The sequence below is a fragment of the Lotus japonicus genome, chromosome 1, assembly GCF_012489685.1.
Source record: "Lotus japonicus ecotype B-129 chromosome 1, LjGifu_v1.2".
Lineage (NCBI taxonomy): Eukaryota > Viridiplantae > Streptophyta > Magnoliopsida > Fabales > Fabaceae > Lotus > Lotus japonicus.
Genome location: NC_080041.1, coordinates 49333234 through 49358388, shown reverse-complemented (window position 1 = coordinate 49358388; position 25155 = coordinate 49333234). Strand labels below are relative to the sequence as shown.

Genomic DNA, 25155 nt, shown 5'->3' with positions numbered 1-25155 from the left:
AAGATTAGCCATTTTCTAATGTTTTTGCCCTAAGGCGGAAGTGAATAAAGCTCGTGCTATAACCTATAGCGACTATATAACTATTCTTAACCATTTCCTGAACTTTCTTCTTCATAACGCTAATCCAAACATCAAACATAAGTCGAGTTCCACTCACGCTTAAACAGAATCTTATGCGTGAGGTGGAAATTAATTAATTAATTTTAATTCTAAAATCCTGGGTCTTACAATACTACCCCCCAAAAAGAAAGTTTCGTCCTCGAAACTTGGTGTCAGAGGAACTCGGGAGTGTCATTCCCTCAAATAACATTTTCTAAGCTATCGTCCAGGTCTCGTTTACGCTTAGGTTCTTGGTGACTCTCCCACAGATAACAACCTCCAGTCTGCAACTCAATGCTAGAACTTTCCGTCCTTAACCTTGTCACTCCTATGTCAATCAAATCCTTAGTTTCCTACCCAAAGTCTGACAGCCTCTAGGTTTTACCCACTTAGGACAAGAATTCTCAGACTTAAAGTCTACACCTTTAATAAGTTTGGACCTCTATTATCCTTTCGCTCTCTCACACTCCTCAAGTGGAAGACTATTTCTTAAAACTACAACTTATCCGCATGGAGAATCAAACATTTAACATAAACCCATCTATCAACTCGACTAATCATCGATCCAATCCAATCAATCCTCCTATCATAGTCCACGCCAGCTGTGATTCCAAATATCACCCCCTCAATATTAAGTTGATCAGGCTCAATATCTTGCGGATGAAAATTCAGAAAAACTCACTAGTAAGGCCAATGAGTCTATCTCATCAAGTGGTCACATCTAAATTAAGATCATCTCTTAATCTACTCCATCTCCAACAACTTCATCTAGCAGAAGTACAACCTTAGTTCCTGGAACTCAAACAACACTCCCTTAGGATTCATTCTAAGCTTCCATCTTCCTTACTAACATATTCGTACAAAACAACTTCTAGGTTTAGCACTTCTCTAAACCCTATACAACTGTCCTAATCAGAACACAAACAACGGTCAAAGGAATGTGCCTAATGCATACTCCTTTCCCCGTTCAACAACATGTAGTTTCTACCTGGAATAACGTATAACAAAGCAGGCAAATAACAAGTACAGTTAATATTTCGGTGGGGGTACTAACCATCTAGTCAGAAGTTAAGGGGTTAGTGTTCAAGAAAACAACAACAACAAGAAACAACTAGTAGACAAAATAAACAATTAATCATATAATCTATATGGTAACACTCTGTCAATCGATCAACACCCAGCCGATCAATTACAAAGTTCAAACAACCTAGCACAGAAGACCTATTCCCCAACAAGCTCTGGTTTCTCAACAAAAGCTCTGATACCACAATGTAACGCCCCGAATTTCGGGTGTCACTTTAGTAACCAATTAAAGTAAATATGCAATATTTTCCAAATGAATTTATAAAGCGAGTAATTTTTTTTTTCCTTTTGAATTGTTTTCAAAACATGTAATGCCTACACCCAACAGTAAATAAAATCTACATCAAGCCTTTACCAAGGCAAGTTCCCGAATGTATGAACGGAAGAAAACAACTACAAATCTAACGAATGAAATCATATCCAACAAGGAATTTGTTATGCCACGACACCCTAATCCGACCTACTCCCTACGATCTCCACACCAGGGAACCGCAAGAAAGCAATGCATCGGAACCTACCCGAATCTCAAATGCAAATTCCTAAAAATTATTAGGCAAGCTTAAACCAATAACGGTAAGCTCTCTAACCCAAGGCTCTAACCTTAAACCCGACTCTACACTTCATGTCTTCCACTAATCTTCAAGTCTTCCGCTCCGACTCGTGCAAAGGTCAAGTTTCATCGACAGCCCTCCATCGCCTAATAGCGTTAAGCGCCCAAACAACAAGTAGCAAATAGAAAGGGTTAACTCCATGCAATTACCATGTATAAAAGAGAAAATCATGCTGTTCGAATTTAATTACCTGGCATGGTAAATAACTAGCAACATAACTCAACTCATATATCAACAACTTAAACATATATCGAACTCAGATAATAATAACCTCAACAATGTAACATCAAATCAGATATCAATAACCCAATACAAAAATCCAACAACATAGGGTCAGGTGTTAGTTCCCTATAATGCAACTATATGCCGCTAACAAAATGGATCGATCAATATCGTCTCTCAAGACGGGACAATGATAGGACACACCTCCTCATCGCCACTTATAACGTCATACATGACGGGACAATCATAGGACACACCTCCTGATCGCCACTTAGCATCTCGCAAGATGGGACAATGATAGGACACACCTCCTGATCGCCACTTAGCATCTCGCAAGATGGGACAATGATAGGACACACCTCCTCATCGCCACTTGACTCAAGCCCTATATGCCAAGTCAGACAACAACAAAGCCCAACCAAGGACCAATCCAAAGTAACCACATGTTCCATCCACTAGGAAGCAGTAACGACAGAAACCAGTAAACGGCCGAAGCCTCTCAGAAAACGGAGACACGCGTCTCAATAAGTTCACTCGGCCGAAGCCTTAAGAAAACATTTTCCAAATTCAGCATAATAATCATAATCATCTGCCAATCAATATAAACATCTTCATCTCAAACGCAGGCAGTGCGATAAAAGCATGCAAGACTCAAAGACGCTCTAAAACCGAGTTACCCTTACCTTAGCCAATTTTCTTCATAAACTGCAACTCCAATCCTATCACATCTTTGTTTTCCGCGTCGGCTCGCTTCCTTCTATTCTTTAGCTTCGTCGCAAGGCGCTTTCGTCCTTCGTACCCTTCACAAGTTCACATACTAAACCTTAGCCTCTAAAGTCACATCTAAAGTTTCAGAACAAACTTAGCCAATCTTTCTAGCTCACTTAGGCTAAATGCACAAACTTTATGTTTCAAGGACTAAAGTCCAAAGATAAAATATTTGTGAGTTTTAAATAAAGGTCCTTAAAAAAACATATTTCGCAAACAACTCCTCAACTTTTAAATAATTCAACCCTAGTCCCTTGATAAGCACATAATCACGAAAAGGTCCTCACATAAAAGTAAGTTCTTTTTCAACCCTCAATCTTTTATAAATTTATCAAACAAACCCCAAGACTTTTAAAACTCCGGTTTAACCCAAAACTTCTCAGCCTCTTGTGCTTTAATCCTAAAGTTTTCCCACAATAAACTTTTAGTCCATAAACTTAACTTGTGATTTTCACTAAACAAAAACAAGTTTCAGAATTGATTTTCCAAACCCAAAACACATGCCATAGGCTCGGCCACATCTACATAACCATGTATAAATTTTCCTTTTTCCTAAACTCACTTCCAAAGCCATTTCTTTTACATTTAAAAAATAAATAATCAAGGCTTAAATTAAAATCATTAAAATCTCAAAATCACTTAACTCAAAAAAACAACTTTTTAGAAAACTAATCGGTGAAATCCATAGATCCGGTGATGGGGAATAACATTTGTAAAAGCACTTTGGAAAAAGCTTTAATTGAAAATTTTACAAAGACAAGAACTCAACCTGTTTGGAAATAAAAACCATGGTTCACTAGATCCTTTCCATAGTCATAACTTTAATGAAGATACTAGGTGTGGAAACTAAAAGGGTAAATTTAATTGACTAAAAAGATGATCAAAGAAAAGAGAAGAAGTTTTACCATAAAATTGGAAGATGAAGATGATGGTGCTGCACAAGAGAGGAATCACGTGAGGGAGGAAAAGGGACCATGATGTGCGTTTTTTTATGCTGCCCAGGGGAAAGAAAAGAGAGGAAGAATAAGTGGAAAGAATTGGTGAGCTGCAGCAAAAGAAATGAAAAGAAAGGAAATGAATAAATATTGAAGTCTGGTGGTGATGCTTCTGAGAGAGAGAACGTGAGTTGCAACAAGTGGTGAGATATATATATATATATAGAAATAGAGAAGAAGAAGAATAAGAAAGAAAGATTATGGTCTGCTGCAAGAGAAAGAAAGAAACGTGACAATGAAAGAAAAGGAGGGAGTGAACGTGAGTCACAGAGGATGAGGATGGATTATTAGATATTTAGGGAAGATATTTATAAAACCGGTACGAATTGATTTAGACACTGAAGAATTTAGCTCACAAAGTTAAGAGAAAAATATAGAGTTGATATATTACTATACCAAAAATTATGAGAGACTCTATGAAATAATGAAATATAAGTTTGGATCACTTTGAGCAAATTAAAATGATCCATGGACAAAGAAATGAGTAAAAACTGAGCTAAAGAATATTTGTGAGACGATCAGAACAAATATGAAGTTGTCATATTATGCATCAGAGTTAAGTATCTCTCTATAAAATGTCGATACTTGTTCCTGGTTCATTTAAGTGAGAAAATAGCTTGAACGTAGTATGGGTTGAAATATGCCGCAAAACTACTTTTTGCGTTTGACGTCGGATGAAGAAACTTCCTTCTGAAGAAAGGTTGGAAACGTCGAAAGAAATCAGGAAACGCGGATGGAATCTTCGTTTGAAGCTTCGAATGGAAAAGGTCTCCATCGACCGTTTATTTAAAGGTTCTGGAGCTATCAGGGATTCAGTTTCGGCAAACCTCCGAGAACTAGAATCGGACGTTCGTACATTCCAGGGTTTCGTATCGAAACGCTTGTCAAGGAAAGGAATAAGAGAAATTCTTATATTCCTCTGAATATTTTTGAATATCGTTTCTACAGTGCTTTAAGAGCAGATTAGCCCTTTTCTAATGTTTTTGCCCTAAGGCGGAAGTGAATAAAGCTCGTGCTATAACCTATAGCGACTATATAACTATTCTTAACCATTTCCTGAACTTTCTTCTTCATAACGCTAATCCAAACATCAAACATAAGTCGAGTTCCACTCACGCTTAAACAGAATCTTATGCGTGAGGTGGAAATTAATTAATTTATTTTAATTCTAAAATCCTGGGTCTTACAATACTACCCCCCAAAAAGAAAGTTTCGTCCTCGAAACTTGGTGTCAGAGGAACTCGGGAGTGTCATTCCCTCAAATAACATTTTCTAAGCTATCCTCAAGGTCTCGTTTACGCTTAGGTTCTTGGTGACTCTCCCACAGATAACAACCTCCAGTCTGCAACTCAATGCTAGAACTTTCCGTCCTTAACCTTGTCACTCCTATGTCAATCAAATCCTTAGTTTCCTACCCAAAGTCTGACAGCCTCTAAGTTTTACCCACTTAGGACAAGAATTCTCAGACTTAAAGTCTACACCTTTAATAAGTTTGGACCTCTATTATCCTTTCGCTCTCTCACACTCCTCAAGTGGAAGACTATTTCTTAAAACTACAACTTATCCGCAAGGAGAATCAAACATTTAACATAAACCCATCTATCAACTCGACTAATCATCGATCCAATCCAATCAATCCTCCTATCATAGTCCACGCCAGCTGTGATTCCAAATATCACCCCCTCAATATTAATTTGATCAGGCTCAATATCTTGCGGATGAAAATTCAGAAAAACTCACTAGTAAGGCCAATAAGTCTATCTCATCAAGTGGTCACATCTAAATTAAGATCATCTCTTAATCTACTCCATCTCCAACAACTTCATCTAGCAGAAGTACAACCTTAGTTCCTGGAACTCAAACAACACTCCCTTAGGATTCATTCTAAGCTTCCATCTTCCTTACGAACATATTCGTACAAAACAACTTCTAGGTTTAGCACTTCTCTAAACCCTATACAACTTTCCTAATCAGGACACAAACAACGGTCAAAGGAATGTGCCTAATGCATACTCCTTTCCCCGTTCAACAACATGTAGTTTCTACCTGGAATAACGTATAACAAAGCAGGCAAATAACAAGTACAGTTAATATTTCGGTGGGGGTACTAACCATCTAGTCAGAAGTTAAGGGGTTAGTGTTCAAGAAAACAACAACAACAAGAAACAACTAGTAGACAAAATAAACAATTAATCATATAATCTATATGGTAACACTCTGTCAATCGATCAACACCCAGCCGATCAATTACAAAGTTCAAACAACCTAGCACAGAAGACCTATTCCCCAACAAGCTCTGGTTTCTCAACAAAAGCTCTGATACCACAATGTAACGCCCCGAATTTCGGGTGTCACTTTAGTAACCAATTAAAGTAAATATGCAATATTTTCCAAATGAATTTATAAAGCGAGTAATTTTTTTTTTCCTTTTGAATTGTTTTCAAAACATGTAATGCCTACACCCAACAGTAAATAAAATCTACATCAAGCCTTTACCAAGGCAAGTTCCCGAATGTATGAACGGAAGAACACAACTACAAATCTAACGAATGAAATCATATCCAACAAGGAATTTGTTATGCCACGACACCCTAATCCGACCTACTGTAAGGCCCAAGTTTTTAAGCTTATGCTAAGTGAATAAACTTCTTATTCACGATTAGGGTTGATGTAATGTGAAGGGAAACCTGAACAGAAGTTTATTTAATGAAATAAATTTATGAAGGAGAAAGTTCAGGAAAAGTCAAAGGATTGCATCATGATCGATAAAAGTTATAGTACGATCGTTACACGCTTAAACCTAGGTCAGAAACCCTAGTATATAGCTAGTTTTCACTTTTAGGCACGACGGAAGTTAATTCCAAAAATCTTCAGAGAAATGTTAGAACTTCTCTTTTTCCATATATCACAATCGTTTCGAGGCGAAACTCTAGGATCTACGAACGTCCGATTCCAATCATCGGAAGTTTGCCGAAACTGAAACCCTGGTATTTCAAAACCCTAGAATTTCTCGACAATGAAGACTTTTTCTATTCAGAGCTTCAAATGAATATTCTACACGCGTACACCCATTTCTCTTGATGATTCCAATCTTTCTTCAGAAGGAAGTTTTCCATTCCGACATGTGGTGCAAAAAGCAACTTATCGGGTAAAATAGTTTTACACCGACTATGCATTAGTTGCTAAAAATACAAGGAGACCTCATTTTAGTTTTGGAATTCTTTTGCCAAAACATATCTTAGAATTCACGGAGAATGACGCCGGAAAAATCAGATTCGCGAAACTTTCATTTTCCCGCGTTTTGCCAACCTCTATATATAGCCAAGAAAGGAAGAAAAACACAAATTTTCCACCATTTTCCCCACCCAAACCCGCGGCCAAGAAGAAGAAGAAGGAGGAAGAGATTTTGTTCAATCCTTGCTTGATCGTCGATCAATCAGTTGCTGCTTCAAGGTTTCGAGGTATAGTCGCTAATCCTTACCTCTGATCGCTTTTTCCATAGCTTTTATGTAGACTTTTCTGAGCTGATAGTTTATGGGTTTTTGCAAAACTATCCCGAATCTTTCATTTCTGATTCTAAACCTCTTCCTTATGTGCCCAAGATCACTTCTGCCGGGTTAGATTTTCCGTTATGTCGCCGGAATTCCGCCGGAATCAATTTTAGCCTAAAATACCCATTTTTGGAGTTTTTGAAGTAAAGCTTCAACCTTTAGGCTGAAAACTATCGCTTTAGCTTAGTGCTAGTAGGATTAGTTGTCATAAACGTCGTTAGTAACGTCCCTGTCAAATTTGGTTTTTGGGATTTCAGTTTGAAATTTCTAAGTTAAAAATCATGACCAAAATACCCCTGCGACAGTTTTTGATCCGATAATTTTTCCGAGTTCAGAATAACCTTAGTTACGGCTAATGATAGCATAGGAACCAAGTTTGATCGAAGAAAAATCGAGTCTCCTAATTGTGAAAAGTGGCCGAACCTATTAGGGGGGAGGAGGAAAATTCCTTTTTCGAAAACTTGTCCTTTCGCGCTAGATTATCGTACCTCGGAGTATGTACTACTTCGGGTGACCTTAGTAAGTATTGGTAGCTTAGTTTCCGATAGATTCTGATAGTATTTCTGTGGTTTTGCTCTAAAGGTGATTTTGAGGAATTTCCAGCGGAGCAAGGCTTTGATTGTGAAGGAGCTTTAGGAGATAACTCTGGAGAACCTACAGGTGAGGGCTTCTCACTGAATCTCTAGTTAATACTTAGGGTCGATGCTTTCGACATTGTTTACTGTTTATGCACTGGATTGTGTGTGATTGGAAAATGTTTTCTGAGGCTTCAGCTGACAATGTAGATGATGCATCTACTGAATGTTTTTGATGAGTGAATTACATGCTAAGTGCTAATTGGGTAATTTAGGATGTGTGGTGCATGCCTTATATGCTAAGTGCTATGTGGTTATTGCTTAATATATTGATATATGACATGTTGATTGGTTGTGCTGAGTTATTTATACTTATGCAATGAGATCTGAGATTCTGAATGGTGAGAATAGCGGGCAGGTCATGCCGATTTTATTTTGAGAGTTCTAAGAAAGTTTGATAGGACGAATGAGATTCGGACCTTGTTATGATGTGTATGGATCGAGACATTCTCTGGAGTCATTTGGGGATTTGGAGATCCCGAGAACTTATAGGAATTGCGATAAGACTAAAAGGATAGTATTTTGTAAAGAAAACTCATAAGACATTAAACAACCTCTAAATCTTTAATTAATGATAATAAACTCGAAAGGAAGGCGTGGAAGTCAAATCTTAGTTTTGGAAAACGAGAAGTGTCGTCGGATCCCAGTGTTGAGAAAGTTGAGAGGCTTCGAGTATGTAGATGTTGTGGTGCTGTTGGAGCAGCGTTTGTTATTGTGCTGTTGGAGCAGCTATGTTGTTGGGCTATCCTGGGGATAAGTCCGGGGAATTGATAGTCCCCGAGTATGTTGATACTCTTGCTCGTTGAGCAGTTGTGACCATCGGATTGAGATGAGTCGGATGATTTGGAGATCATCATGAGAGAATGTGTGTTGTGGAAAGAAGTGTCTTTTGTCGCAGAATCGACTTTACCTTAGGGTAAGCTTTTAGAGACTTTAATTTAGCTAGAACACGTGGCGACGTGTCGAGTGAGATTCGGAGACGTTGTTTGACTAATCATCCTACATTCATGCAACATTAATGGGGTATTAACACAGGACGTACTCTGGACCTCGTCGGATTCCAAAATGGTCATAAGACCCGGATTTCCGTGTAAGAGCGTCTGTAGACGTCTCTTGTAGCAGACCGAAATGGCAGACCTACGGGTTACGGCTGATCTGACTACCGCTGATGTTGGAGTAAGAGGCACGCGGGCCGAAATGGTCCCACCGTGGCTGGTGCTAGGGCTGATCCGTTGATGTCCATCCGTTCCGGATTGCATATTGGTTGACTGGGTTAACCTGCATATCATTTCATGCAACATGCATACTGACTTAGTTGTCGAATGTGATTGTTATTTGTTAATCCTATTTGGAACATGCTAAGTGTTTTTATTGTCATTTATGTTCGTTATGGAATATGTAACCCTAGGATGTTATCCCTAGCTATAAGCCTAAGTGGCTATTCTATTATCTGTATCTATCGATGTTATTATTTACATAATTCTTTGGAGTTGACCCTCGCGTCTTCTGTGTGTGCTTTGGCGGACAAACGCCCTTTGTTAGATGTCCACGGCGGACTAGATCATGATGGTTCACCCTTCGGGGGGAACTAGAGTTGAGATACTGGAACAGGAGCGCATCGCGGTAGCGAGAGGAGGACGGATGGTGTACTTAGACTAGGTCGTTCTGAATTCAGATTCGGACGACGATCATGCTAGCATGTAGGTTTTAGTGCTGGTGTGAGCTCCTCGAGATGGGATTAGTGTAGGAGTAGAGTCTTAGCTCTGAACATCATTTGTTTTCTTTGGGGACAGGGTAGTTTCCCACCTATAGCTTTTTGTGTGGTTTCTTTACAGGAATCACAGAGAGTTGGTTGGACTTAGGAGGTCTTGTTTCAGGCCGATGGGCCAGCTTATTCTCAGTTTTGAGGGATGGTGTTGCAGACACTTCACCTTTACTTTCAGTCTGTACATATTGCCTTCGGGCGCTACACTTTTTTTCCGTCACTGGAGGTTACTCGTGACGAGGTTGTTACTTACAGCGGGGGCTGTATTATATATTGTACATTAGTTCTGTTGCTTTTCGCTTTTGGGTTTTATTTAATTCAGTCTTGTCTTAGTTATTATCAAAAAAAAGTATTCACGTTTTTCCGCATTAAGTTTTACTTTTGGTTACTAAAGTGACGCCGCCGAAATCGGGGTGTTACACATACTCCCTACGATCTCCACACCAGGGAACCGCAAGAAAGCAATGCATCGGAACCTACCCGAATCTCAAATGCAAATTCCTAAAAATTATTAGGCAAGCTTAAACCAATAACGGTAAGCTCTCTAACCCAAGGCTCTAACCTTAAACCCGACTCTACACTTCATGTCTTCCACTAATCTTCAAGTCTTCAGCTCCGACTCGTGCAAAGGTCAAGTTTCATCGACAGTCCTCCATCGCATAATAGCGTTAAGCGCCCAAACAACAAGTAGCAAATAGAAAGGGTTAACTCCATGCAATTACCATGTATAAAAGAGAAAATCATGCTGTTCGAATTTAATTACCTGGCATGGTAAATAACTAGCAACATAACACAACTCATATATCAACAACTTAAACATATATCGAACTCAGATAATAATAACCTCAACAATGTAACATCAAATCAGATATCAATAACCCAATACGAAAATCCAACAACATAGGGTCAGGTGTTAGTTCCCTATAATGCAACTATATGCCGCTAACAAAATGGATCGATCAATATCGTCTCTCAAGACGGGACAATGATAGGACACACCTCCTCATCGCCACTTATAACGTCATACATGACGGGACAATCATAGGACACACCTCCTAATCGCCACTTAACGTCACACAAGACGGGACAATCATAGGACACACCTCCTGATCGCCACTTAGCATCTCGCAAGATGGGACAATGATAGGACACACCTCCTGATCGCCACTTAGCATCTCGCAAGATGGGACAATGATAGGACACACCTCCTCATCGCCACTTGACTCAAGCCCTATATGCCAAGTCAGACAACAACAAAGCCCAACCAAGGACCAATCCAAAGTAACCACATGTTCCACCCACTAGGAAGCAGTAACGACAGAAACCAGTAAACGGCCGAAGCCTCTCAGAAAACGGAGACACGCGTCTCAATAAGTTCACTCGGCCGAAGCCTTCAGAAAACATTTTCCAAATTCAGCATAATAATCATAATCATCTGCCAATCAATATAAACATCTTCATCTCAAACGCAGGCAGTGCGATAAAAGCATGCAAGACTCAAAGACGCTCTAAAACCGAGTTACCCTTACCTTAGCCAATTTTCTTCCTAAACTGCAACTCCAATCCTATCACATCTTTGTTTTCCGCGTCGGCTCGCTTCCTTCTATTCTTTAGCTTCGTCGCAAGGCGCTTTCGTCCTTCGTACCCTTCACAAGTTCACATACTAAACCTTAGCCTCTAAAGTCACATCTAAAGTTTCAGAACAAACTTAGCCAATCTTTCTAGCTCACTTAGGCTAAATGCACAAACTTTATGTTTCAAGGACTAAAGTCCAAAGATAAAATATTTGTGAGTTTTAAAGAAAGGTCCTTAAAAAACACATTTCGCAAACAACTCCTCATCTTTTAAATAATTCAACCCTAGTCCCTTGATAAGCACATAATCACGAAAAGGTCCTCACATAAAAGTAAGTTCTTTTTCAACCCTCAATCTTTTATAAATTTATCAAACAAACCCCAAGACTTTTAAAACTCCGGTTTAACCCAAAACTTCTCAGCCTCTTGTGCTTTAATCCTAAAGTTTTCCCACAATAAACTTTTAGTCCATAAACTTAACTTATGATTTTCACTAAACAAAAACAAATTTCAGAATTGATTTTCCAAACCCAAAACACATGCCATAGGCTCGGCCACATCTACATAACCATGTATAAATTTTCCTTTTTCCTAAACTCACTTCCAAAGCCATTTCTTTTACATTTAAAAAATAAATAATCAAGGCTTAAATTAAAATCATTAAAATCTCAAAATCACTTAACTCAAAAAAACAACTTTTTAGAAAACTAATCGGTGAAATCCATAGATCCGGTGATGGGGAATAACATTTGTAAAAGCGCTTTGGAAAAAGCTTTAATTGAAAATTTTACAAAGACAAGAACTCAACCTTTTTGGAAATAAAAACCATGGTTCTGATACGCCCCAAGTTGATGCAAGGGCTGCAATGGATCGTCTAGGATTGATCTTGGATGATGAGAACTCTGAAATGTGAGAAAGAAGAAGAAGAATTTCGTGATGGAAGGGAAATGGACAGAAAAGAGGGGAAGTTTTAGTGAAATGGAAGATGAAGACTTCACACAAAGGTGGTGACAAACCCTTGATAAGCCTAATTCTTGAATCACTCAAGAACTATGAGAATCACTCTCACAAATCTGAATCACTCAGAAAAGAAAATACTAATTCATTCATAATCTGTCTATTACATTGAAGGAGTGGTCCTTATAAAGAAGAAGGAAATTCAGCCTAGTTACAAAAAAATGATGAGGTGTAATTTCTCTAGAAGAATCCTAGGCTAGGAGTTACAAATTAAAAGAGGAAGATAGTGATATGCTTCAGCCCTGAACGTGTTTTTAGTGGCTGATTGCTTCATGTAACTCCCTTTCTTGATTGTTATTCTGACCAGGGAATATAGCATTCAATGCTCTTTATGAACTTAATTTCCCTTTCTTTGTAACTCCATTCTTGGCTTTGAAAGCTCTTCAATCCTTTGACTTTGCTGATGTAACTCCTCCATTCAGAACTTATTGAAATTCAAACACATTCAAAGAGTTTTAAGAAAGGAATGGATCTCTCCCTTTAAGCCCTTCATGCGCCACATGCAAACACACACCACTTGAAGTGGATTAAACACACTAAAATAAAATTCAGCAACATAATGCATTTGGATCCAACTTATTCAATTGGTCCTTTGCATTTTTATTGAAATAAAATAAAACAGAACATCACATGGCAGCCCCTATGCGTGGGCTGGCTCTTCTTCTTGGGCCTGAATGATCATCATGATTTTTGGTTCCATCTCTTCTACCACTTTGTCTTCAAGAATGGTTGCCACTACTTGCTGAAGAGTCTCTTTGGCCTTTTTAGCTCTAGCCCTTGTCATTGGTCCTCCAAGTCCTTTTAGGGCTCCATGACCCTTGTCCTTGTCCTTGTCCTCATCATTCCCTCCCTCTTGAAAAGGATTTGACCTCAAATCAAATTCTCCGCCATCTGCATCAAAGAGAGATAAATCAGAGACATTAAAGGTTGAGCTGATGTTATACTCACCTGGAAGCTCTATTTTGTAGGCATTGTTATTGATTCTCTCAAGCACTTGAAAAGGTCCATCCCCTCTAGGTTGGAGTTTGGATTTCCTTTGTTCTGGAAACCTTTCCTTCCTCATGTGCACCCAAACCCAATCTCCGGGTTGGAACACCACCTCCTTTCTTCCCTTGTTAGCTTGCCTAGCATAACTCTCATTCTTTCTCTCAATTTGAGCCTTCACACGCTCATGCATCTTCTTGACATATTCAGCTTTGCCCTGTCCTTCCTTGTGCTTGAAAACAGAAATGTTAGGCATAGGCAACAAATCAAGAGGAGTCAAAGGGTTAAATCCATACACTACTTCAAATGGAGAGCAATTGGTAGTGCTATGGACAGCCCTATTGTAAGCAAATTCAACATGAGGCAAACACGCCTCCCAAGCCTTTAAATTGGCCTTAAGGACAGTCCTAAGCAAGGTGCCTAGGGTCCTATTAACCACCTCAGTTTGCCCATCAGTTTGTGGGTGGCAAGTGGTAGAGAACAAAAGTTTGGTGCCTAACTTCCCCCATAAAGTCCTCCAGAAGTGACTTAGGAACTTGGTGTCCCTATCACTAACTATGCTTCTAGGCATCCCATGAAGTCTTACAACTTCTTTAAAGAACAAATCAGCAACGTGACAAGCATCATCAGCTTTCCTGCAAGGAATAAAGTGAGCCATTTTTGAAAACCTATCAACAACCACAAAAATGGAATCCTTACCATTCTTTGTTCTAGGGAGGCCTAAAACAAAGTCCATAGACAAGTCAACCCAAGGGTATTCAGGGATTGGCAAAGAAGTATACAAACCATGTGGCATCACCTTAGACTTAGCCTTCTTGCAAACAATGCAATGTTCACAAAACTTGATCACATCATGTTTCATTTTGGGCCAATAGAAATGTTCCTGTAAAGTTTCTAGAGTCTTTTGGACTCCAAAATGACCCATTAGTCCCCCAGCATGGGATTCTTTAACAAGCAGTTCTCTAATGGAACTTTTAGGCACACACAACCTGTTTTCCTTAAATAAAAATCCATTGTGCCTATAAAATCCATTTTGAGAAACTTTCTCACAAGCCACAAAAATTTCAGCAAAGTTATCATCTTTTTCATACATTTCTTTCACATGTTCAAGTCCTAGCAATTTAGTCTCTAACATGGAAAGCAACACGTGTCTCCTGGATAAAGCATCAGCCACAATGTTACTTTTCCCCTTTTTGTGTTTTATGACATAGGGAAATTGTTCCAAAAATTCAACCCATTTGGCATGCCTTTTGTTCAACTTACCTTGCCCCTTCAAGTATTTCAGCGACTCATGATCACTATGAATCACGAATTCCTTGGGCAAAAGATAATGCTGCCAGGTCTTCAAAGCTCTCACCAAAGCATACAATTCCTTATCATAAGTAGAATAGTTAAGGGCAGCTCCGCTTAACTTTTCACTAAAATAAGCAATTGGGTGGCCTTCTTGAAGCAACACAGCTCCAATACCTACATTTGAAGCATCACATTCAAGTTCAAAAGATTTAGCAAAGTTAGGTAAAGCAAGTATAGGTGCATGGGTAAGCTTATGCTTTAGGGCAGCAAAGGCCTCTTCTTGATTCTTTCCCCAATGAAAACCCACATTCTTTTTCACCACTTCATTTAGGGGTGCTGCCAAGGTACTAAAGTCCTTTACAAACCTCCTGTAGAAACTGGCCAAGCCATGAAAACTTCTTACATCACCCACGGATTTAGGAGTGGGCCACTCTTGAATGGCTTTGATCTTTTCCTCATCAACCTGCACTCCTTTCGAACTCACAACAAAACCAAGAAACACAACATGGTCAGTGCAAAAAGTGCATTTCTCAAGATTGGCAAACAATTGTTCCTTTCTAAGCATACTCAAGACGGATCTTAAGTGCTCAACATGCAGCTCAAGAGTAGTGCTATAGACCAAAATATCATCAAAGTACACAACCACAAATTTCCCAATGAATTCCCTCAAAACATGGTTCATTAGTCTCATAAAAGTACTAGGTGCATTAGTTAAACCAAAAGGCATAACCAACCATTCATACAAACCATATTTAGTTTTGAAAGCAGTTTTCCATTCATCCCCTTCTTTAATCCTTATCTGATTGTAACCACTTTTCAAATCAATTTTAGAAAAATAACATGCTCCATGCAATTCATCAAGCAAATCATCAAGTCTAGGAATAGGGTGCCTATACTTAATGGTGATGTTATTCAAGGCTCTACAATCAGAGCACATTCTCCAAGTCCCATCTTTCTTTGGTACCAAAATCACCGGTACAGCACAAGGACTCATGCTATTTCTTACCCACCCTTTGTTCATGAGTTCTTCCACTTGTCTTTGAATTTCAGTGGTTTCTTGTGGGTTGCTTCTATATGCTGGCCTATTAGGCAAAGAAGCTCCCGGAATGAGATCAATTTGATGCTCAATTCCTCTCAGTGGTGGTAGACCACTTGGAACACTTGTTGGAAACACATCCTCATAATCCTGCAAAAGAGATTTAACACTAGAAGGCAGCTCAAAATTTTCAAAAGTGTTAGTGTTCAAAATCTGATTTTTGCAAAACATCAAGTATAGGATCTGTTTTGAAGCTATCATCCTTTTCACCTCTCTCTTTTTGATCAAACAAATTTCTTTTCTCTCAAGTATTTCACTCTTTTCTTTTTGCTCTCTCTCAAGTGTTTCACTCTTTTCTTTTTGCTTTCTCTCAAGTGTCTCACTCTTTTCTTTTCTCTCTTGTTCAATCTTTTCTCTCATTTTCTTTTGATCCTCACGCACCTCCCTAGGGCTCAAAGGTTTGAGCGTAATTTTCTGGCCATGATGTTGGAATGAGATCTTGTTGGTGCTTCCATTATGATCAGAGTTGGTGTCATATTGCCATGGTCTTCCCAGCAGTATGTGACTAGCCTCCATGGGAACAACATCACAAAGAACCTTATCCCTGTATTTGCCAATGGAAAAGTCAACTTCAACTTGCTTACTTACTTGTATTTCTCCATAGTGGCTGAGCCATTGAAGTTTGTATGGCCAAGGATGTGGTTTTGTGACCAGGTTCAGCTTCTCCACCATTCTTTCACTAGCCACATTAGTACAGCTTCCGCCATCAACAATCATCAAGCAAATCTGCCCATTGACAGAACATCTTGTGTGAAAGATATTCTCTCTTTGGCTTTCTTTCTTTGGCTTTTGTTGGCTACCAAGCATTCTTCGGATCATCAACAGTTCACCATTCATGGCTGCCTCCTCTTCTTCTTCACTTTGTTCTCCTTCGGACTCACTGGTGTAGTCTCCATCATCCTTAAGAATCATGGTCTTTTTGGAGGCACATTCATAAGCATAATGTCCCATACCTTGGCATTTGAAGCACTTGACCTCTTTGCTCTTTTTGGATGGTTGTTCAAGAGGTTTTGAAGAAGCTGAAGCTTGTGGTTTGGTGGCTGGTTTGCTAAGGGTGCTCGGCCCTTCATTCTTCATTCTGTCTCTCCAAGATGAATTGGAATTGGTAGAACTCTTCCTTGCAAGCCCTTTCCTTTTGAGTTGTTGCTCAACTTTAGTGGCCTTGTGCAGCAATTCTTCCATGTCTACATATTCCTGAAGTTCTACAATATCTCTAACATCATTAGATAGACCATTAATAAATCGAATCATGGTTACCTCTTCATCCTCCTCAAGATTGGCTTGCAACATAAGCACCTCAAGTTCTTTGTAATACTCCTCAACACTCTTGCTGCCTTGGGTAAGTTTTTGAAGTTTAAATTTTACATCCCTAGCATGGCTTGAAGGGACATATCTTTTCCTCATGATTCGTTTCATTTCAGCCCATGTTTCCACCGCTGGCTCCTCATTTCTCAATCTCTCTTTTGCAAACTTATTCCACCAAACAAGAGCATAGTCTGAAAAGTGAGCAGCTGCAAGTTTCACCTTTTGGTCCTCCTCATAGTTGTTGCAAGCAAAGACATGCTCTATTTTGAGTTCCCACTCCAAGTATGCCTCTGGATCACTCTTTCCCTTAAAAGGAGGAATTTGGAATTTGACTCCTTCAATCCGAGCAGGTCTAGGATTTTCATGAATTCGTCGTGGCCTCCCGCCTTCACTGTCACTATTGTTCCGGTTCTCCATTTGATCCAGCCTTTCGTGGATCTCTTCAGTTTGCCTCCTCATTAAGTTTTCCAGATGTTGTGTAAGAGCCCGCATTTCGATGGTCGAGAGTCGCACTGCTGGTTGCTCCTCCTCTTCTCCTGACATCTTTGACAAATGAAAAGATTCAAGTAGAACAAACAAATGTTAGTGTTTACCTCACTTCTCTCGTGTTTCCCTCAAATTGGCTTTTCTATGATGTGCACTCTTGCCTTTTTCCACTCAAAAATTCTCACAATCTCTTGAGTAAATCAAAGTTAAGACACACAAAGAATTATGCCACCAAATTTGTGTAGAGTCACACAGATTAGAATAGACTTTAGAATATGAAACAAAAGAAGACAAGACAAAATCACCACAGAAATGGAAAGGACTCCAAATATTTAGAGACTAAAGAAGAATTCAAGAACAAACAGAAAGAAGAAAATAAATTGGAATGCTAGCAACAAAATTACCTTGAACAATTGAATTTGGCTAATTAAACAAGAACCATTCAGCCATTTTTTTTTTTGAATTTTCGTTTTTTTTTTTTTTGAATTTTCGTTTTGTAATTTGTTTTTGATTCTGAACAATTAACAAGGCTTAACTTTTGCAATGGTTCAGCCAAAAGAAACAAAAACTAAAATCAAGGTAACAAGAAATGACAAAGAGTTGCTAACCAGAATTCCAGATAAGAAAAGAAACCAAAATCCTAGAACCGGAGCTCTGATTACCAAATGATACGCCCCAAGTTGATGCAAGGGCTGCAATGGATCGTCTAGGATTGATCTTGGATGATGAGAACTCTGAAATGTGAGAAAGAAGAAGAAGAATTTCGTGATGGAAGGGAAATGGACAGAAAAGAGGGGAAGTTTTAGTGAAATGGAAGATGAAGACTTCACACAAAGGTGGTGACAAACCCTTGATAAGCCTAATTCTTGAATCACTCAAGAACTATGAGAATCACTCTCACAAATCTGAATCACTCAGAAAAGAAAATACTAATTCATTCATAATCTGTCTATTACATTGAAGGAGTGGTCCTTATAAAGAAGAAGGAAATTCAGCCTAGTTACAAAAAAATGATGAGGTGTAATTTCTCTAGAAGAATCCTAGGCTAGGAGTTACAAATTAAAAGAGGAAGATAGTGATATGCTTCAGCCCTGAACGTGTTTTTAGTGGCTGATTGCTTCATGTAACTCCCTTTCTTGATTGTTATTCTGACCAGGGAATATAGCATTCAATGCTCTTTATGAACTTAATTTCCCTTTCTTTGTAACTCCATTCTTGGCTTTGAAAGCTCTTCAATCCTTTGACTTTGCTGATGTAACTCCTCCATTCAGAACTTATTGAAATTCAAACACATTCAAAGAGTTTTAAGAAAGGAATGGATCCCTCCCTTTAAGCCCTTCATGCGCCACATGCAAACACACACCACTTGAAGTGGATTAAACACACTAAAATAAAATTCAGCAACATAATGCATTTGGATCCAACTTATTCAATTGGTCCTTTGCATTTTTATTGAAATAAAATAAAACAGAACATCACATGGCAGCCCCTATGCGTGGGCTGGCTCTTCTTCTTGGGCCTGAATGATCATCATGATTTTTGGTTCCATCTCTTCTACCACTTTGTCTTCAAGAATGGTTGCCACTACTTGCTGAAGAGTCTCTTTGGCCTTTTTAGCTCTAGCCCTTGTCATTGGTCCTCCAAGTCCTTTTAGGGCTCCATGACCCTTGTCCTTGTCCTTGTCCTCATCAGGTTCACTAGATCCTTTCCATAGTCATAACTTTAATAAAGATACTAGGTGTGGAAACTAAAAGGGTAAATTTAATTGACTAAAAAGATGATCAAAGAAAAGAGAAGAAGTTTTACCATAAAATTGGAAGATGAAGATGATGGTGCTGCACAAGAGAGGAATCACGTGAGGGAGGAAAAGGGACCATGATGTGCGTTTTTTTATGCTGCCCAGGGGAAAGAAAAAAGAGGAAGAATAAGTGGAAAGAATTGGTGAGCTGCAGCAAAAGAAATGAAAAGAAAGGAAATGAATAAATATTGAAGTCTGGTGGTGATGCTTCTGAGAGAGAGAACGTGAGTTGCAACAAGTGGTGAGATATATATATATATATAGAAATAGAGAAGAAGAAGAATAAGAAAGAAAGATTATGGTCTGCTGCAAGAGAAAGAAAGAAACGTGACAATGAAAGAAAAGGAGGGAGTGAACGTGAGTCACAGAGGATGAGGATGGATTATTAGATATTTAGGGAAGATATTTATAAAACCGGTACGAATTGATTTAGACACTGAAGAATTTAGCTCACAAAGTTAAGAGAAAAATATAGAGTTGATATATTACTATACCAAAAATTATGAGAGACTCTATGAAATAATGAAATATAAGTTTGGATCACTTTGAGCAAATTAAAATGATCCATGGACAAAGAAATGAGTAAAAACTGAGCTAAAGAATATTTGTGAGACGATCAGAACAAATATGAAGTTGTCATATTATGCATCAGAGTTAAGTATCTCTCTATAAAATGTCGATACTTGTTCCTGGTTCATTTAAGTGAGAAAATAGCTTGAACGTAGTATGGGTTGAAATATGCCGCAAAACTACTTTTTGCGTTTGACGTCGGATGAAGAAACTTCCTTCTGAAGAAAGGTTGGAAACGTCGAAAGAAATCAGGAAACGCGGATGGAATCTTCGTTTGAAGCTTCGAATGGAAAAGGTCTCCATCGACCGTTTATTTAAAGGTTCTGGAGCTATCAGGGATTCAGTTTCGGCAAACCTCCGAGAACTAGAATCGGACGTTCGTACATTCCAGGGTTTCGTATCGAAACGCTTGTCAAGGAAAGGAATAAGAGAAATTCTTATATTCCTCTGAATATTTTTGAATATCGTTTCTACAGTGCTTTAAGAGCAGATTAGCCATTTTCTAATGTTTTTGCCCTAAGGCGGAAGTGAATAAAGCTCGTGCTATAACCTATAGCGACTATATAACTATTCTTAACCATTTCCTGAACTTTCTTCTTCATAACGCTAATCCAAACATCAAACATAAGTCGAGTTCCACTCACGCTTAAACAGAATCTTATGCGTGAGGTGGAAATTAATTAATTTATTTTAATTCTAAAATCCTGGGTCTTACAGGCACCCTGATGGTACACGAACAATACAAGAGCTGACGAAGACATTGCTTGAGGAAGATCTTGATCCAGAGCTGGAGAAAGATCTGAAGGAATTCCTTGGCTTCGTGAAGGAAGTGGAGGAACTCAGCCAGCTGGAACTGAATTTGCTAGGAGAAAGAGATTCAGTGGAAGGAAGACTTAGGACTATAGAAGATAGTCTGGAGAGAACCGAGCTTAGCATCAAGCTTAGCAACATAGAGTATGCGCTTGAACGACTGGAGAAGGAAAGAGCAGAGCAACGCCGAGAGTGCAGAAGAATGAGGAAGGATCCTCCATTCTAGATTATAGGGAAAAAGAAATGTATGATGTAAAAGCATAATTGATATGAATAAAGAAAAGAAGGTTTTGCAAGCACAAAGTTATATATATATATATATATATATATATATATATATATATATATATATGTGTGTGTGTGTGTGTGTGTGTGCAATGATAAACGATAAAGCATAGCAAATAATGCAAATAAGACAAAATAAAGTAGAATTAAAATAAAATTAAGTTAAGAAGGAAAACGAAAGAAATCCTAAGACTAAGGTTTGTCAGAGCGACGCAGAAGTTCTTGAAGAATTTGCTTCATGTCCATCAGCAGAGTCTCATGAGTATTGAGACGTTGTTCCATGAAGTCAAGTCTGGAAGGACTTGGCTGTGCAGAGCTAGAGGGAACATTCAGAGCAGGTTGATGAGCTGGAGTGAAATCAGAAGCAGCAGGAGTGAAGACCACTGGGGCAAGAGCTTGACATCTAAGAGCTTCAGCTTCAGCTTCAAGTCTCTCAGCCTCTAATCTTGCATTTTCAGCTTGTACAGCTGCTTGACGTGCAGCTTCTTCTGCTTGCTCTTTCTTTCTTCTGGCCTCTTCAACAGCTTCAAGTAACTTAGTTCTTTGCTGTTGTTCATGCAGAGCCACTCTTCTTGTAAACCGCTGCCTAGCAGCCTCAATCCTTTGATCCCTTTCTGCAATGAGATGACTCATCATAACAGGAACCTGAGTAACTAACCAAGTAATCAGACTATTCCATTCTTTAGCAACAGAGTCAGCATTCTCACTCAGATCAGTATGACCTTTGACGTTGCGAATCATCAGTGAAGCTTCATGATTAAAAACACTGATGCACTCAAAGAAAGAGGTTGGTCTGAGATGTGTGTAGGGAACAATGAAGAGGTTGGTTTCAGGAGAGGTTGGGTGGTTGCTGCTGTTTGCCTCAGAGGCACCTTGAGGAGAGCCAATGTCAAAAGTTTGGACATTTGGTTCAGAGGCTCCAAGGTTGGGTTCAGAGGTTTCAACCTGAGGATGTGGTGATCTAACCGAAGAGTGGTTAGACACAAAGTTTTCTGGTTCTGGTTGAATGGGCTCTTGATGAACGTGGTCAGGTTGGACTTGTTGGGTTAAGGGGTCTGCTTCATGTAAGGGGTCAGCCGGGATAGGATCATCTGGGTCAACTAGACGTTCTAGTCTAGGTCCAGGGTATCTCCTAGGGCTTGGTACTGTAAGGTAGTACTCTGGAATGGCAAACACTTTTTCTTTCCTAACTTCCATAAATTTACGAACTGACTTAGAGTTGTTGGAAGGTGAGGAATCAGCAACATTGATAGGGAATGATACAGGAGTATAAGCAGTTGAGGAATCTGTATCAGTGGTTCTAACAACCGGACGTTCTGATGCTCTAGGGACAGAGTGATCAGACGTTCTGGGTTCATGTTCTGGTTGTTCAGGAATGATGGGTTCAGAGGTTAATGGGTTGCATTGGATGGTAATAGGAGAGGTTGGTTCAGATTGTCTAGAGGGTTGGTTCTGAAGCATGTTCCAGAGAGGTGCTTCATGTGGGGAAGGTTGGAAAAATGGAGATCTTGGTGAATTGGGTGGAGAAGTGGTTTGTGCAGCTGATTGGGACTCAGGGATAGGAGTGAGTGGGTTTGAAGATCGTTTGAGCATAGCAGAGATGGGGAGTGCATCAAATGAATTTAAATCATCATCAGAATCAACAACAGACTTACTTGATGATCGCACTGATGACCGAGTCACTCTGGAAGGAGTTTCAATCCTTCTGATCACTTGAGCAGCTGGTTCCACCCGGGTAGGCTTCACCATGATTCTGACTTGCTTCTTCTTCTTTGGTGGAGGGTGACCACCATCATTATCATCATCAGGCTTGGTTGTCTCCTCATTCTGCCTCTCAGGCTTGTCAGCCTTTGCCTTCTTCTTCAGAGCAGCATCAGAGTCAGACTCTTCAGAGGATTCCTCCAAGATGATCTTTCTCTTAGTTTTCCTCTTGGGAGGAGAATCAAACTCAGGAGCTGGTGGCAATCTTCTGAAGAATTCATCCACATCAATCTCATAGCCTTGCTGCCTCAGATCATCAATGTAGCACAGGATTGCTTCTCGGTTGTCAGCTTGAGACCACAGAGGATAATCATTCAGAGGGATTCTTCTTCTTCTGACTTCATCTGAAGTATCTTCATGAGCAGGAGCAATCTTTTTCTGAACTAGCCCCATCTTCTTCAAGGAATTGGAAGTGAAGACATCACTCACAATCGTGGCCAGATCCCCTGTGCAGCCAGCCTTGGTCAGATCTTCTACAAGTTTACTCTCAATGAAAAGATCTGAGAGCAGTCTTCCAAAGGGAATGTACTTGATGACAGACTTCTTTGAGGCAGTGGTTCTTGATTTCTTGATACATTCCTTGAGGTAGGAGAACAAGAAGAATGGAAGACAGATCTTCTGACGATCTTGAATAAAGTAGAGCATTGCCTTCTGGTTGAAATTGATGTAGTCAGGAGAGCTACCCTTCGGTCTCTGATTGAAGCAGTGGAGCAGAATCTTGTGCCAGATTCTAAGCTTGGGATGAAGATCCACAACCTTGTAGTCACTCTTTCCTGGTTTGTAGGTGGTGTAAAGAGCTTTGTTTGTCTCTTCCTTTGTTCTGGGTTTCAACTTGGATTCAGTCAATTGAAATCTGAACCCTCTGCCAGTGTGCTCACCCAGAAGATCAACAATCGACTTCTCAGTGATGATGATCCTTCTGCCAGCAATGTACGAAACCACCTGAGTATCATCACACTCAACGTGTTTCCAGAATTCCTTGACCAATTTGTCATACACCGGTCCTCGAAGCCTGTTGAAGTAATTTTCCCAGCCTTGAACATGGACTTCAGGACGAAGATCATACCCATTTGCAGCTATATTATCCAGGTCGAATCTCCATTCAGAAAGCACCTGGAGTTCTTCCGGAGCATAAACGCAGTGAACGGCACAGCCCCGTTCTGCAATCGGAATCATCTGCCCTTGAACTTGACCTTGATCAGAAGCTTCAGGACCCAATTGGCCTGTAGCCTGACCTACTACCATATGAGGAAAGCCGGTTGCATCTGCAGCTTCATTTCTGGTTTGTCTCACCATCTTGAAAGCGGTTGAAGGTTTTGGGTAGAAAGGAAGAAGATGAATAGAGAGAGAGAGAGATATCGTGCAGATAAGGGTTTGAAAACTAAAGAGAGAGAAAATAAGCCGTAAGTGTAGGAGAACGTGTGTGTATAGTGGGTTTTTTAAAAGTAACCGTTGTTGATCAAAAGTAATTTAAAATCAGCGGTTAAAAATTAAAGACATCATAGTAACAGTTAATACATATATCACACGCAGGAGAGAAGCACATCAACACTCATTATGACAGACTGTCACACGGGCACAAGGAACTATGCATCAGAGATACTGACACACGTTTACTGTCTCAGCTTCACAGTCAGCACCAATGGGTACATACACTCTGATAGAGTTACCTTCTGGACTAGACATCTTCTGATCAAGAAGTATCATAGTCAGAGGTTCTGATCCATCTTCATGCTGGACAAAAGTCCATATTCAGATTTTTCAGAATAAAATTAAATCTATCCTCTGCTAAGGGCTTTGTAAAGATATCTGCCCATTGATGGTCAGTATCAACAAACTTCAGAAGAAGTACGCCCTTCTGTACATAATCTCTAATAAAGTGATACTTTACCTCAATGTGCTTTGCCCTTGAATGTAAGATAGGATTCTTACTCAATGATATTGCAGCAGTGTTATCACAATAGATTGGGATATTGCTCTCAAGGATCTGATAATCCTCCAGTTGATGTTTCATCCAGAGCATCTGAGTGCTGCATATTGCTGCTGAGATATATTCTGCCTCTGCAGTGGATAGTGCAATGGTTGATTGCCTCTTGCTTGCCCATGAGACTAAGTTGCTTCCCAGAAATTGACAATTTCCATAAGTGTTTTTTCTCTCTGTTCTATCTCCAGCATAATCAGCATCACAATAACTTGAAAGCTTATACTCTGATGTTTTCTTATACATCAAGCCAAGGTTAGTGGTGCCTTTCAGATACCTTAGGATCCTCTTAACAGCAGTTAAGTGGGTTTCCCTTGGATCTGATTGGAAAAAACGAGCACATAAATTAACACTAAACAATATATCTGGCCTAGATGCAGTTAAGTATAGAAGTGATCCTATCATACCACAATAGAGCTTCTGACAAACTTTACCACTTGCATCTTCTTTCTCCAGAATGCATGTA

General features: G+C 39.4%; 1 protein-coding gene and 1 long non-coding RNA gene across 2 annotated transcripts; both read right to left on the bottom strand.

Moving 5' to 3' along the window:
• Positions 1–1436: 1436 nt before the first annotated feature.
• On the bottom strand, positions 1437–4519 carry LOC130743759 (uncharacterized). The gene is made up of 3 exons (XR_009021491.1): positions 3689–4519; positions 2699–2815; positions 1437–1879 (listed from the first exon to the last, which is right to left on the bottom strand). It is a non-coding gene; the product is annotated as an uncharacterized LOC130743759 (long non-coding RNA).
• Positions 4520–5820: 1301 nt separating this feature from the next.
• Positions 5821–17214, bottom strand: LOC130737517 (uncharacterized; the record flags this gene model as incomplete). The annotated part of the gene is made up of 7 exons (XM_057589309.1): positions 5821–5824; positions 12977–13211; positions 13269–13390; positions 13547–14323; positions 14450–15087; positions 15535–15785; positions 16161–17214. Coding segments are annotated over 7 exons (3081 nt in total), but the record flags the coding sequence as incomplete, so codon positions are not given.
• Between the last annotated feature and the right edge of the window lie 7941 nt (positions 17215–25155).